Below are 15362 nucleotides of genomic sequence, written 5' to 3'. Positions count from 1 at the left end.
ATATTTCACTTTTATAAGTGAAATACATTATTTACTGTCTTGTTAATTTTGGCCATTCTAACTGGTAGTATCTCAGTATGATTTTGATTTGAGTCTCCCTGATGGCTAGTGATGATGAACATTTTTTCATGTGTCTGTTAGCCATTTGTAAGTCTTCATTGGAAAAGTGTCTGTTCTTGTCTTCTGCCCATTTTTTGACATGATTATCTGTTTTGTGAGTGTTGAGTTTGAGGAGTTCTTTATAGATCCTGGATATCAGCCCTTTGTCTATACTGTCATTTGCGAATATCTTCTCCCATTCCGTGGGTTGCCTCTTTGTTTTGTTGAGTGTTTCCTTTGCTGTGCAGAAGCTTTTGATTTTGATGAAGTCCCGAAAGTTCATTTTCAGTTTTGTTTCCTTTGCCTTTGGAGACATATCTTGAAAGAAGTTGCTGTGGTGATATTGAAGAGATTACTGCCTGTGTTTTCTATGATTCTGATGGATTCCTGCCTCACGTTGAGGTCTTTTATCCATTTCGAGTTTATCTTTGTGTATGGTGTAAGAGAATGGTTGAGTTTTATTCTTCTATACATAGCTGTCCAATTTTCCCAGTGCCATTTATTGAAGAGACTGTCTTTTTTCCACTGTATATTTTTTCCTGCTTTGTCGAAGATCATTTGACCATAGAGTTGAGGGTCCATATTTGGGCGGTCTACTCTGTTTCACTGGTCTATGTGTCTGTTTTTCTGCCATCAACTTGCCTTATTTTATAAGAGGTTTTCTTTTCTTTTCTTTTCTTTTCTTTTCTTTTTCTCTTTTTCTCTTTCTCTCTTTCTCTCTTTCTTTCTTTCTTTTCTCTCTCCTTCCTAGTAAGGCAGTTTTGAAATTGCCCCTACCTCAATTTCTGAAATCCTCAGCTCTGACGAAGGTCTTACAGTAAGATCTTCCAGAAGAGTTTCCTCCCATCCTTATGCCCAGGTGTGGTGGTCTTATTATTGGTTGCACAGATATTTCTAATTCTTTGTTGTTGTTAAGGTTTTATTTACTTGAGAGGAAGAGAAAGAGAGTGTGCAAGGGCAGGGGGATGGAGAAGCAGATTCCCTGCTGAGCAGGCAGCCTGGTCTGACCTGAGCCAAAGGCAGACAGGCAACCCCCTGAGCCACCCAGGCGCCCTGAGATATTTCTCATTCTTCCCTTCATTGCGGGCAAGCACTGTCTTTTCATTTGAGACTGGACTTGTGAATTGAGCTTCTTCAGCCTCTTGTTCCTATCTAGAAGACACAGTACTTTGTTTCAAGTAGTGAGTCTGACTCTTGTTTATAGTCTCATTTGAGGTGTCTTGGGTTTCATTCCTCCCAGGGAGAGTTAGGTTTTGTTTTTTGTTTTTTTCCTTTTACCTCAGTGCCTGTTTCTGCTTTCAGATCCCGAGTTCCTCCTGGCTTGAGCCCAGGTTCATTACTGGGAGTTGTTTTTGGAAAAGCCTGATTTCTCTGCTTTATCTTTCTTTTGATTACTCTATTTATCTATGCAAGGTCAACTCTTCTTTTCCCTTCCTGGCTCTTCATTTGTACATATAAGAATCATCTTTTTTTTTTTTTAAGATTTTATTTATTTGTTTGAGATAGAGAATGAGAGCGAGACCATGAGCCCAGCCAGGAGACGGAGGGAGAGGAGAAGCAGGCTTCCACTGAGGCAGGGAGCCCAATGCAAGGCTCGATCTCAGAACCCTGAGCCATAGGCAGACGCTGAACTGATTGAGCCACTCAGGCGCCCCTAGAATTATCTTATTTTTAGTAATTGAAACATACTTTAAGTTAGAGAAATTCCAATTTTAATTTTACATCCAATTTAATGATTGCCCCTTCCCTCCTTCTCATTTTGATAGGAATTTGGTGGTGGTTTGTTCTTTTAATCTTTACTTTTTCCTCTTCACTCTTGTACTTACTGTCAGAAGAAAGAGGAAATGGGCAGTTTTACTTGCATGATGCTATTGTAACCCAGCATGGTGTCATTGCCTGTAAATAGGTGCTATCTCTTTTGTACTAGACTCTAATACTTTTTTTTTTTTTTTTTTCAAAGGCCCTCATAGAACTGATCACTTCCCCATATAGGCAGGATACCTCATATTTCACCTTTGGCAACACTCTTCTTTCCTTTATTCCCTGCTCAGCTCTTGTTCAAGTACACTTGTGGGGCGCCTGGGTGGCTCAGTCATTTGGGTGACTGCCTTCGGGTCTTGTCGTGAGACTCCCTTCTTAATGGGGAGCCAGTTTCTCCCTCTGCCTGACACTCCCCCTGCTTGTGTTTGCTCTCTCTCCCTCTGACAAATAAATAAATAAAATCTTAAAAAAAAAAAGTACACTTGTATTGTGTGGGTCATCTTACCTTGGTACATTTTGTCTCATGGGTGTAGTTTCATTGAATGGGCTTTAAGCCGAACTTCTACCTGGCTCAAGGAAATAAAAGCATTTTTTCCCCCCTCTCAACTTTTTGTTTTGGAAAACTCAAATCCACAGAAAAATTGAAAGAATGATGGATGAATAGCTATATTCCTTACCCCTATGTTTTCTACCTGTTAATATTTTGCCTGTTTGCTAACATTTATTTTCTCGGCTGAAGTAATTGAGAGGATCATAATGCAGACATTATTTAGTACATCCCTAAATAGTTCAGCATGTATGTCCAAAAATCAGACATTCTTGTACATATTTATCACACTCAAACAATGATATGGTACTATCATCTAATATATAGGTAATACTCAGATTTTCCCAAATGTTTCAATAAATGCCGTGTGTAGCTATTTTCCTGATCGAAGATCCAATCAAGATAGGGTTTTTTTGAAATTTTTATTTATTTATTTTAGAGGGAGGTCGAGGGAGCAGGAGAGAGACACACGCAGACTCCATGTTGAGCATAGAGCCCAAAGCAGGGCTCATCTCATAATCCTGAGATCATAACTCAAGCTGCAATCAAGAGTTGGATGCTTAACTCACTGAGTCACCCAGTTGTACCTTGTCCAACTTCTGGTCTTTTTTCTCCATGTTATTAAGGGTGGCTCCAGTCAACTCACTGAGTTTAGACTGCTCCATGCTAAAGGAAATATATGCCCTGCATGGGAAATATATTTATATATATGCTTCTAAACTTATAGATTCAAGTATCAGATAAATCCCCGTGCTTTTGATGTAAGCTTAGTTTCTGATGTTCAGCAACCCCCTACCACAAAGTAAGATGCCATTCTTTTCTTTCACAGGTTCTTTCAGAGCTTCCATTTACCTGATGTGATTTTCCAAGGCCCTACTCTCTTGGGGAGAAGAAGAGAAAAGTTAGGGTGTACTTGCATTCTTTGAGTTTTCTTACAGAATGTTTTTGTTTATTTTTCTTTTATGGTCTCAATAATGTGGCATTCTCAGGTTCTTTTTTAGTAAGTCCTGCTCAGATCTTGAGAATGTGAGATGTATTAATTCTCTAGGACTGCCATTACAAGTGGGTGACAACCAGAAATTTTGTCTCACAGTTCTAGAGACTAGCAGTTCAAGAGATCAAGGTATAGTAGACAAGATTGCTTGCTTCTGGGAGCTATGAGAAAGAATTTGTTACATGCCTCTCACTTGTTTCTGGTGGTTCTGACAGTCCTTGGATTCCAGAAGTGTCACCCACTATATGCTTTCATCTTCATGTGGTGCTCTCCTTGTGTGGGTATCTGTGTCCCAAGTTTCCCCCTTTTATAAGGATGTTAGTCCTATTCAGTTAAGTATTTACCCTACTCTCTGATATGATTTCATCCCCACTTAACTAATTATATCTTCAGTGATCCTGTTCCCAAATAAAATCACATTCTGAGGTACTGGGTGTTAGGACTTCAACAAGAAATTGGGGCTGGGACACATACAGTGGGTACTTTTTAATTTCTGTTCTTCAGAAATTCTGTGACAGTTCAACATCCATGTGTTTTGTATGTCAGACTGAATATCTGTGTCCCCCCAAAATCCATATGTTGAGAATCCTCAGTGTGATGGTATTTGGAGGTGAGGTGTTTGGGAGGTGATAAGGTCATGAAGGTGAAGTCCTCATGAATGGGATTCATGTCCAGAGAGATCCCGCGTGCACTCCTCTTATATGAGGATATACTTAAAAAAAAAAAAAAAAAATTGGTCTCTGAACTAGAAAGCCAACCTTCATTAGACACCAAATCTGCCGGTACCTATTCTTGGATTTCCCAGCTTCTAGAACTGTAAGAAATAAATTTGTTGTTGATAAGCCACACAGTCTATGTTATTTATGTTACAGAAGCCTGAATGGACTAAGGCACTGTTTTAAAGCAGGTGTAGTTAAAAAAACTTCTGTCATGTGTTCATGTTGGAACCATAGGAAATGAACTACCACAAGTTATCACCAGCTTTTGTCTAAAAACTTTGCTATCCACATCTTTAAATTTGTATTTATTTATAACGATTTTATTTGAGAGTGTGTGTACGCATGAGTGTGGGGAGGGGCGGGAGGAGAGGGAGAGACTCTCAAGTAGACTCTGCCCTGAGTGCAGAGCCTGACATGGGGCTCAGTCTCACAACCCTGAGATCATGACCTGAGCCGAAACCAAGAGTAGTGGGATGGTTAACCGACTGAAAATTTCAAAATTACATGAAGTATAGAGAACATATAATGAGCTGTAATATGTTCGTTAACCAGCTTCAACAAATTCTAATATTCTGGTATTTTTGTTGCTTCTGTTCTTCTATCACCACTGTCACCTCTTCTTTTGATGATGTTATTTAAAAAAAACAAAAACCACAAGTGACACTGATTGACTCTTAGGGAAGATAACAATTGGAACAATGGAAAAAGACTTGAAAACAAGCTAATGAGATGGTTTTACACTAAAAGGCTTTTATAGTTTCAGTGTTAAAGATGAACAATGCCTCAATACCTTTGCTCCAGTGGTTTCAAATTAGTGCTAGCCAAGAAATCCTTTGAATTAAACCTGCCTGGAATTCTAAATAAACATCCATGAGATCATCGTGAGGAGACCAAAAGAACACCACTGTTTCCATACCCATAGATAAGTTACATGTGTCTGGAATCCTTTGGAGTCTGTAGAACACATTTTGAAAACCAAGATAAAGTGGTTTGTCCAAAGTTGTAGAGCTGGGTGGTTGCAGAGATAGCACTGGGACACAGATCTCTTGTACAGAAATTGTCTTTGTTCTTACTACCTCTTTTAATAGTTTTTAAAACAATTACTGTTTTACTTGGATCCCAGGCACAAGATTCGTAAGTGAAACGTGGATTTCATTCTTGTAGGAAAAGTTGGAGCCTTCTAAACAATGGCAGTTCCTTTGCTTTGCTCTAACTCAGTATTAGATGAAAAAAAAAAAAAATGATCTAAGCTTTGAGTTTTCCCACAGCAGAGGAATTGGGTTGAGAGTCTCCAGTTCTTTAAAAAAAACAGTACATTTAGAATACGTTGGGTTTCTAAATGGAATTGTTTTCTTCATTTTAGTTTCTTGTTTATTCCTAGTATACAGATACACAGTTGATTTTTATTTATTGATCTTGTATCTTGTACTTTTGTTGAACTAGATAATGTCTAGTTTCTAAATTCTGAGTTTAGCTAAGGTTTTTTTTTTCACTTTGAGACATTTAAAAATATTAGAATTCATCTACTGTTAAGTGTACAATTTCATTATATTTAGAAATGTATGGAATTGTACAGTCATCACCACAGTCCAGTTTTGGAATGTTTTCATCATCCCAAAAAGTTCCCTTGTACTGGTCTACACTTAAATAATGGCTCCTGTGGGGTGCCTGGGTAGCTCAGTGGGTTAAAGCCTCTGCCTTTGGCTCAGGTCATGATCTCAGGGTCCTGGGATCGAGCCCTGCATCAGGCTCACTGCTCAGCAGGGAGCCTGCTTCCCTCTCTCTCTGCCTGCCTCTCTGCCTACTTGTGATCTCTCTCTCTCTCTCTCTGTCAAATAAATAAATAAAATCTTAAAAAAATAATAACACTCCTACCTTCCCATTCCGTCAGGCAGTCACTGATCTGCTTTCAGTTTCTGTAATTGCCTTTTCTAGACATTTCATATAAATGGAATTATACAGTATACAGAGGTTTATATCTGACTTCTTCATCTAACATGTTGCTGTTTTTTTAAGAATACTGTTTTTATTATTTTTACTTATTTTTAGAAAGAGGGAGGGGGGAGGGGCAGAGGTAGAGAAAAGAGAGCATCTTAGGCAGGTTCCATGCCCAGGGCAGAGCCCAACATGGGGCTCAATCTCAACCCTGAGATCAAGCTGAAATCAAGAGTCAGATGCTTAACCAACTGAGCCACTGAGGTATGCCTAAGGGTGTTTTGAGGTTCATCCATGGATCTTAGTCTGTTCTTTTTAATTGCCTAGTAATAGTCCATTGTATGGATATACACATTTTGTTTATCTGTTCACAAGTTGGTGGAAATTTGCATTGTTTCTTTGGGCTACTATGAATAATGTTACGAACATTCCTGTATATGTCTTTTTGTGGGCATAAGGTATCATTTCTCTTGGATAGACTCTTAGGAGGAAAATTGCTGGATTGTATGATAAATTTACATTTTAACTTTTTGAGGTATTGGCAGACTGTTTTCCAGAGTGGAAATACATGAGGGTTCCAGTATTTCCATATCCTCTCTAACACTTGTTATTTTGTCTTTTTTTTATTATAGCCACTGTAATGAGTGAATTGTGGTATCTCATCATGGTTTTGATTTGCATTTTCCTGAGGGCTGGTGATACTGAGAATCTTTTCATATGCTTATCAGCTATTTGTATATTGTCTGGAGAAAGGTCTGTTCAGCCTTTTGCCCATTTTTATATGGGTTACTTGTCTTTTTATTATTATAAGAGTTCTTTGTATATTTTGGATTCTTGTCCTTTATCAGATTTATCATTTGTAAAAATTTTCTACTAATCTTTGCCTTCTGTTTTCACTTCCATATTGTATCTTTTTTTTTTTAAGATTTTATTTATTTTATTTGAGAGTGCATGCAAGCAGAGGGAGGGGCAGAAGTAGAGGTCGGAGAGAGAGACTCTTAAGTCTCTAGAGTCTCTTAGACTCCCTGCTGAGCACAGAGCCCTATGTGGGGCTGGATCTCATGACCCTGAGATCATGACCTGATCTGAAACCAAGAGTTGGATACTTAATCAGTTGAGCCATCCAAGCACCCCACCATATAGTGTCTTTTGAAACTCAGATATTTTATTGTGATAAAGTCTAGCTTATCAAGTTTTTTTCTTTTATGGATTGTACCTTTGGTGTCATATCCTAAGAACATTTTGCCACCTCAAACTCAAAATACTTTTTTCCTGTATGTTTTCATGAAATATTTGCAGTTTTAGCTCTTAATGCTTAGGACTGTTACCCATTTTGATTTAATTTTTATGTGCGGTGTGAGGTAAAGGTCTAACTTCATTTGCATATATATTTAGTTGTCTGGCAGCATTTTTTAAAAAGATTATTCTTTTCTCTATTGATTTGTGCTGGCAAAAATCAAAAATGTAAGAAATTCTGAGCTCTTAATTCTTTTCTGTTGATTCACATGTCTATCTTTGTGTTGGTACCACTCTGTCTTGGTTACTGGGACTTAAAGTTAAGTTTTTAAATCTGGTGGTGGTGTATATCCTCCAACTCTTATTATTAAAAAGCTATTATAGCTTTTTTGAGTTTCTATATAAATTTTAGGATTGGCTTATCAGTTTCTACCAAAAAAAAAAGCCTGCTGGAAATTAGATCTTGAATGCATTGAGTTGTAGATCAATTTGGAAAGAATTCCTGTCTTGACAATGTTAATGTTCCACTTCATGCACATGAAATGTCTTTTCATTTATTTAGATCACCATTAGTTTATTTATTATAGTTTTAAGTATACAAGTCCTGCCTGTCCTTTATTAAATTTATTCTAAGATTTATTCTTTGTGATACTGTAAATGGAATTGTTTTAATTTCAACTTCCTGTTTTTCATTGCATAGTATACAGATATACTTGATTTTTGTATGTTGATCTTGTATCCTTTAACTTTGCTGAACTTAATTTAATACTTTCTAGGACTCTAGGAAATCTAGGATTCTGTCATCTGCATGTAAAAACCTCTTTTTTTTTTTAACCTTTTCTTTCCAGCCTGGGTATCCTTGATTAACTTTTCTATTCTTTTCCTTTTTTTTTTTTTTTTTCCCTTACTCCATTAAGTTAGAACCTTTAGTACAGTGTTGAGCAGAATTTTCTGTCTTATGGAAGAAAGCATTCAGTCATTCCACCATTAAATGTGATCTTAGTTGTTGGTATTTTGTAAGTGCTTTTATCAGATTAAGGATGTTTTATCTGTTCCTTGTTTGTTAAAGAGTTTTTACCATGAATGGTGTTGAATTTGTCAAATGCATTTTCTGCCTCTGTTGAGATGATCATATGTTTTTCTTCTGCTAATATGATACATTACCTTAATTGATTTTGGAATGTTAAACCAACTTTGTTTTCCTTGGGAAAATCCCACTTGGTCATGGTGGCCAATCCTTTTTATTTCTTCCTTAACTTCTTTTCATGTCTTTGGCATGGTTCATTATTAAGGTAGTAATGGTCTCCTAGAATGAAATCAGGGAATGTTGCCTATTCCTCTATTTCTGAAATAGTTTGTTGAAGACTGATATTATTTCTTCTTTTAAATATTTGATAGCATTTACCAGGGAAGTCAGCATTTACTCAGGGCCTGAGTTTTTCTTAGTGAGGTTTTTAATTACTAATTAAGTTTCTTATATGTGTCTATTTAGATTTTGTGTGTTCTGTAGTAAGTTTTGGTCATTTGTACTTTTGAAGGAGTTTTTCCTTATTATCTAAGTGTTGAATGTATTGGTGTAAAGTTTCTAATGTTCCCTTATGCCATTTTATTTATTTATTTTAAAGTAAGCTCTACAGCCAACATGGGGCTTGAACTCACGACCCCAAGATCAAGAGCTACATGCTTCACTGACTAAGCCAACCAGATGCCCCTCTTATACCATTTTAATATATGTAGGATCTGTAATGATGTCACCTTTCTCATTTCCTGATATTAGTAAATAAATATTCATTTTTTCCTTACCAGTTTAACTAGAGGATATCAATTACGTTAAGTTTCTCAAAGAACTAGCTCTTGGTTTAATTCGTTTTCTCTATTGTTTTCTTTTGATACTCATTATTTTCTACCTTCCTCTTCCTTTGCATTTAATTTGTTCATCTCTTCGTAGTTTATCAAAGTATAAGCTTAGGCCACTGATTTCCCAAGAGAATTAACTTCTTTTCAAATATAGATATTTAGTACTATAAATAATTCCTCTAAGTATTACTTTAGTGGGATCCTACAAATTTGAATATGTTACGCTTTCATTTTTATTTAATTCAAAATACTTTTCCAGTCTTCCCTTTGGAATCTTTTTTGAGCCATTCGTAATTTAGCATTGCCTTATATAATTTCCAAATATTGGAGGATTTTCCAAGTATCTTTCTCTTTTGGATTTCTAATTTAATTCTGTTCTGGTCAAAGAACATATGTTATATTTTATATGACTTGAATCCTTTTGAACCTATTGAATCTTATTTTATGGCCCAGAATATGGTCTTAATGGTTATTCTGTTTGCACTTGAGAAAAACATGTATTTTGCTGTGTTAGATGTAGTGTTCTATAAATGTTAATTAGGTAAAGTTGTGGTTAGTGTTGTTTAAGTCTATTATATTCTTGCTGATTTTCTGCTTGGTTGTTCTATTAGTTATTGAAATGGAGTATTGAAATCTCTAGTTGTAATTACTGATTTGTCCCATTACTCTTTGTAGGTCTTTGAGTTTTGGCTTCATGTATTTTGAAGTTTTGTCATTAAGTTCATGAATATTTAGTATTGTTCTCTGGATTAAAGTACTCCTTTATCCTGATACAATGATCATCTTCATGTTAAGTACTGTTCTCTGCTCCTGAACTCTACTCTGATATCAATATATTTAGTCAGGTTTTCTTTCAACTAGTGTTAGCTTGATATATCTTTTTCTATCTTTATATTTTCATTTTTTTAATTTTCATTTTTAAATTTCTATATTTTTATTTTTAATCTTTGTTTCTTCATACTTAAATTGTTTAGTCAGTATATAATTGAATTTTCATTTTCAAATCTTAAATGACAATCTCTGCACTTAAATATTAGTATTAGACCATTTCCATGTATTATGATTATTGCTATGATTAAGTTTAAGTTTGTCATCTTTGTTTTTTCCTCTTTGTCCCATGTTTCTTATTCCTGTCTTCCTCTCTTTCTGCCTTCTTTTTTTATTAATTACGTTTTTTAAAAACAATTCCATTTATGTCTTTTCTTCAGTCCTAATCTATAACTTTGTGTATTTTTGTTTTGTGTTGTTTTGTTTTTGCTTTAATGATTGCATTAGTGTAAACAACTTACCACAGTCTACATTTAAGGGATATTATACCATTTCATATATAGTATAAGAACCTTACTGTAGGGTACTTACATTTCTACTCCCTAGCCTTTTAATTTTCATTTCTCAAGCATTTTTACTTTTACATATGTTATAAATCCCATTATACAGTGTTCATTTTACTTCTGTCTGTAGGTTTTCCTTTAATATTTTTTTAGTGCAGGTCCTTGGTCATCAATTCTTTTGTATGAATGACTTTTTATTTCGACTTTTGTGCTTTTTTAAGATATAATTCACATTCTATAGCATTGACCATTTAAAGTGAGCATTCACCATTTAAAGTGAACATTCAGTGTTTTTAGGACATTCATAGGATTGTGCCGCCTTTATCACAGTTCTATTTTAGGACATTTTTGTCCCCCTAGCAGAAACCCCATACCCTTTAGCAATTGTTTTGAACAGTTCCTGTTCACTCTTACAGAGAAGGCATCTCCTACGCTAAATACTACAAAATGGCTGAGCATACAACACCCAACACTGGACAGATGAGATAGACAGCAATTTGTTAGTCATATATATTCATAGCTCAAGGGAGGGGAAAACCTTACAACATACAGGCCCATGTGGGAGTTCTACCTGGGGGCACAGTGAATAAGCATGAGCTGTGGGAGGCAGGCTTTATAGTAACATGAGGATAAGGTGACCTCTGGTTTCCACCAGAAGATGTGATTACTTGTTTGAATAATTTCACAGGCTGGCAGGGAAGTAAAATTCATTAAGAACCAGGTAGAATACAGCTGGTATAGCTAGATGGAAAACTTTTCTCTTCTTTTTTAAGATTTTGTTTTTAAGTAATCTCTACACCCAGTGTGGGGCTCAAACTCAAACCCCAAGATTAAGAGTACAAGCTCTACTGACTGAGCCAGCCAGGTGCCTGAGGATCTTTTCCAGTGGATGGGAGTGAGGGGGTGGGGGACCATATCTGGTAAGAGCAGGGGAGTGCATTTGGGGCCCTGTGAGGCCCAAAGTGTCAAGACAGCACTTAATATTGAATCTTAATTTCATGGCTTACACCACAGCAATCAGTCTGCATTCTGCCCTGATTATCCTCCTCCAGCCTCTGGCAGCCACAAATCTACTTCTGGTCTTTATGGATTTGCCTGTCCTGGACATCTCATGTAAATGGACTCATAGATTGTATTTTGTGTCTGGCCTTTTCCCTTTAATGTCATGTTTTCAAGGGTGATCCATGTTGTAGCATGCGTCAGTACTTCACACCTTTTTATTGCTGGTTAGTATTCCCTTCTATGGTTATACCACATTTTATTTCTCCATTCCTAGTTGATGGGCATTTGAGTTGCTTCCACTTTTTGGCCGTAACGTATAATGCTGCTGTGAACATTTGTGTACACATTTTTTGGTGGACATATGTTTTTATTTTCCTTTGGTATATGCCTAACTTTTTCTTTGTTTTTTAAATAGGGTTTTGTTTTTTGGTTTTTGCTGGCTATAAAATTTGGGTTGATATTTTTTTCTTTCAGTGATTTCAAGATGTTCCCCTTCTGCCCTCCAGCATGTATTACTCCTGATGAGAAATCTGCTGTCATCTTTATCTTTATTCCTTTGAACATATATTGTCTTAGGCTGCTTTCAAGATTTTCTTTTTATCATTGGTTTTAAGCAGTTTGATTATGAATTGCTTAGGTGAGTTTCCTTCATATTGCTTGTGTTTAGGGTTTTTTAAAGTTTCTAGGATATGTGGGTTTATTTGTTTCACCAACTTTAGGAAAACTTCAGCCATTATTTCCTTAAAAATTTATTTGGTCCCATTCCCACTTTGGAATTCAAGTTACTTACACAGTACACTGTTCGAAGTTGTCCCACAGCTAACTGATATTCTTTTCATTTGGGGGGGATTCTTTTTTCTCTGTGTGTTTTATTTTGTATAATTTCTATTGCTCTGCTTTCAAATTCAGTACCTTTTCTAATGTCAAATCTGCTGTCAATCCTAGTCAATATATTTTTCATCTCCATGCTCTCAAGAAGTTTGATTTGGGTCTCTTATTATATTTTCTATGTCTCTGCTTAACTTTGTGAACATACGGAATGCAGAATGCCTTCTCTGCTAATTCTGATGTTAGTTTCTATTGATTGATTATTCTTTTAAATATGAGATATCTTTTTTCTGCTTCTTTGCATTCTGGTAATTTTTCAGTGTATGAGTGATATTGTGAAATTTACTTTGTTGGATGCTAGATAATTTTATAGTCCTCTAAATCTTCTTGAGCTTTGTTTTAGGATGCAGTTACTACTTGGAAACAGTTTGGTCCTTTCAGGTCTTCCTTTTATTATGTATTAGGTGGGCCTGTTGCCATTATTCTCCACTACTGAGGCAAGATCTTTCTGAATATTCAGTGCCTTGTGAATTATATATTTTTACAGTGTGGGAACAGGCACTGTGGCCCATTGTGAGTGCCACTAGTTCTTTTTCCAGCCAAAGGGAGAGAGGAAATCCTGTTGGATGATTCATTCCCCAGCCTAAGGGAGTTTCCTCACGTGTATTCTCTGTTGGTCTGCTGAATATTGCTGGGGACCCTCTGCAGATCCTCAGGATTCTCTCCTTGAAGTGCTGCTCTCTCCCTTCTGGTGCTTTATCTCCCTTAGTCTTTCTAGATTCTCAGTTAAGGGACTTCTCCATGTTCTGTCTCATTTCACCTTTTCTGCACCACTGTGTGGAAATTCTCTGAAGGCCATCATAGGGCTTACCTTTTTTGTTTCCTGAATCTGTTATCTGATGTCTAAATATCTTGAAAATAATTTCTTTTTTTTTTTTTTTACCCCTTAGGTTATTTTAGGGTGGAGGGGATGGGTGCTAAATCTTGTCCCTTTTGCACCATTTTTGGCTGGAAAAGGTCTGCCCAAAAGGTTTTGACAGATAACTAAACCAGTTGAGATGCAACCTCTTACATGGATTTTTTTTTTACCCAACAGGTATTTTTGTTAGTATTTAAATTCATGATACATTTCTCGGTCTAAGTTAGTCTTCTTTCACCCTTACAGCTTGCCTCTGAATATTGATTTGCTAGATAGTCCAGAATTACTGGAAACAACCATTGATGATATAGTTGGGGCACCTGACACTCTGGAAATACCCCAAGCGCCAGATGAAGTTAACATAGTCACCAGGCAAACTGGATTGGAAGGAACTAAAGAGGAATGCGGGAGTAAGTAAATGTTCTATGTAACATCAGGGACAACTTTTTATTTCATGTCTCTTTAAAATTAGCTATTTAAATCTGTTCTTTCAAGAATATTTTATGTAACACTTGGATTTTAAAATTTAATAAAGAGTAGTTTTTTTTTTTTTTTTGGCTTGAGGGTCCATCGAAATAGTTAAGAGCACAAATTAGGACAATTAAACATTTGTGTAATTTATAAGTCATTAAGCATTCATGAATTTTCAAACTTGCTTTGTACTGTTTCTTGGATGAAAATTAAGAGAAAAAAGATTTACTTAAGGATTTTCTATATAGCACAGGATTTAATAAATGTTTGGATATTCCTTTGGCTCCTAGAAAGTATTTTGTTATTAATGAGGAGTATTGTTGCCCGAGCCTACAAAAATACACAATCCAGGAAGAGTGCTGTTTTTTCTTAATCTTTTAAAAGATTAAAAGGGCCTATTCTCCTGAAACTGTTCCAAAAAAATAGAAATGGAAGGAAAATGTCCAAACTCATTTTATGAGGCCAGCATCACCTTGATCCCAAAACCAGACAAGGATCCTATCAAAAAAGAGAATTACAGACCAATATCCTTGATGAGCACAGATGTGAAAATTCTCACCAAAATAGGATTCAATAGTACATTAAAAGGATTATTAACCACGACCAAGTGGGATTTATTCCAGGGCTACAAGGTTGGTTCAACATCCGCAAGTCAATCAATGTGATACAATACATCAATAAAAGAAAGAACAAGAACCATATGATACTCTCAATAGATGCTAAAAAAGCATTTGACAAAGTACAGCATCCCTTCCTGATCAAAACTCTTCAAAGTGTAGGGATAGAGGGCACATACCTCTATCTATATTTATCAAAGCCATCTATGAAAAACCCACTGCAAATGGCATTCTCAATGGAGAAAAACAGAAAGCTTTTCCACTAAGGTCAGGAACACAGCAGGGATGTCCATTATCACCACTGCTATTCAGCATAGTACTAGAAGTTCTAGCCTAAGCAATCAGACAACAAAAAGAAATTAAAGGCATCCAAATTGGCAAAGAAGAAGTCAAACTATCACTCTTTGCAGATGATATGATACTATATGTGGAAAACCCAAAAGACTCCACTCCAAAATTGCTAGAATTTGTACAGGAATTCAGTAAAGTGTCAGGATATAAAATCAATGCACAAAAATCAGTTGAATTTTTTTTTATACCACCAACAAGACAGAAGAAAGAGAAATTAAGGAGTCAATCCCATTTACAAATGCACCCAAAACCATAAGATACCTAGGAATAAACCTAACCAAGGAGGCAAAGAATCTATACTCAGAAAGCTATCTGTACTCATGAAAGAAATTGAGGAAGACACAAAGAAATGGAAAAATTTTCCATGCTCATGGATTGGAAGAACAAATATTGTGAAAATGTCTATGCTACCTAAAGCAATTTACACAATTAACAAGTCAGGAAATGACAAATGCTGGCGAGGATGCGGAGAAAGGGGAACCCTCCTACACTGTTGGTGGGAATGCAAGCTGGTGCAACCACTCTGGAAAACAACATGGAGGTTCCTCAAAATGTTGAAAGCAATTTACACATTTAATGCAATCCCTATCAAAATCCCATCCATTTTTTTCAAAGAAATAGAACAAATAATCCTAAAATTTATATGGAACCAGAAAGACCTCAAATGCCAAAGGAATATTGAAAAAGAAAGCCAA

At 36.0% G+C, this 15362-nt stretch overlaps 1 protein-coding gene across 7 annotated transcripts in view; it reads left to right on the top strand.

The window, feature by feature from the left end:
• EPB41L5 (erythrocyte membrane protein band 4.1 like 5) overlaps window positions 1-15362 on the top strand; it is a 146524-nt gene that overhangs the window by 97243 nt on the left and 33919 nt on the right. For all 7 annotated transcript variants that reach the window (XM_082689834.1, XM_082689836.1, XM_082689835.1 and 4 more), the window contains exon 17: window positions 13475-13638. In XM_082689834.1, coding sequence (XP_082545960.1) covers window positions 13475-13638 — 164 coding nt within the window. The remainder of the gene's footprint in view (window positions 1-13474; window positions 13639-15362) is intronic.

Source organism: Mustela nivalis (genome assembly GCF_964662115.1).
Source record: "Mustela nivalis genome assembly, chromosome: 11".
Taxonomy (NCBI): domain Eukaryota; kingdom Metazoa; phylum Chordata; class Mammalia; order Carnivora; family Mustelidae; genus Mustela; species Mustela nivalis.
This window is presented reverse-complemented; position numbering and strand designations above follow the sequence as displayed.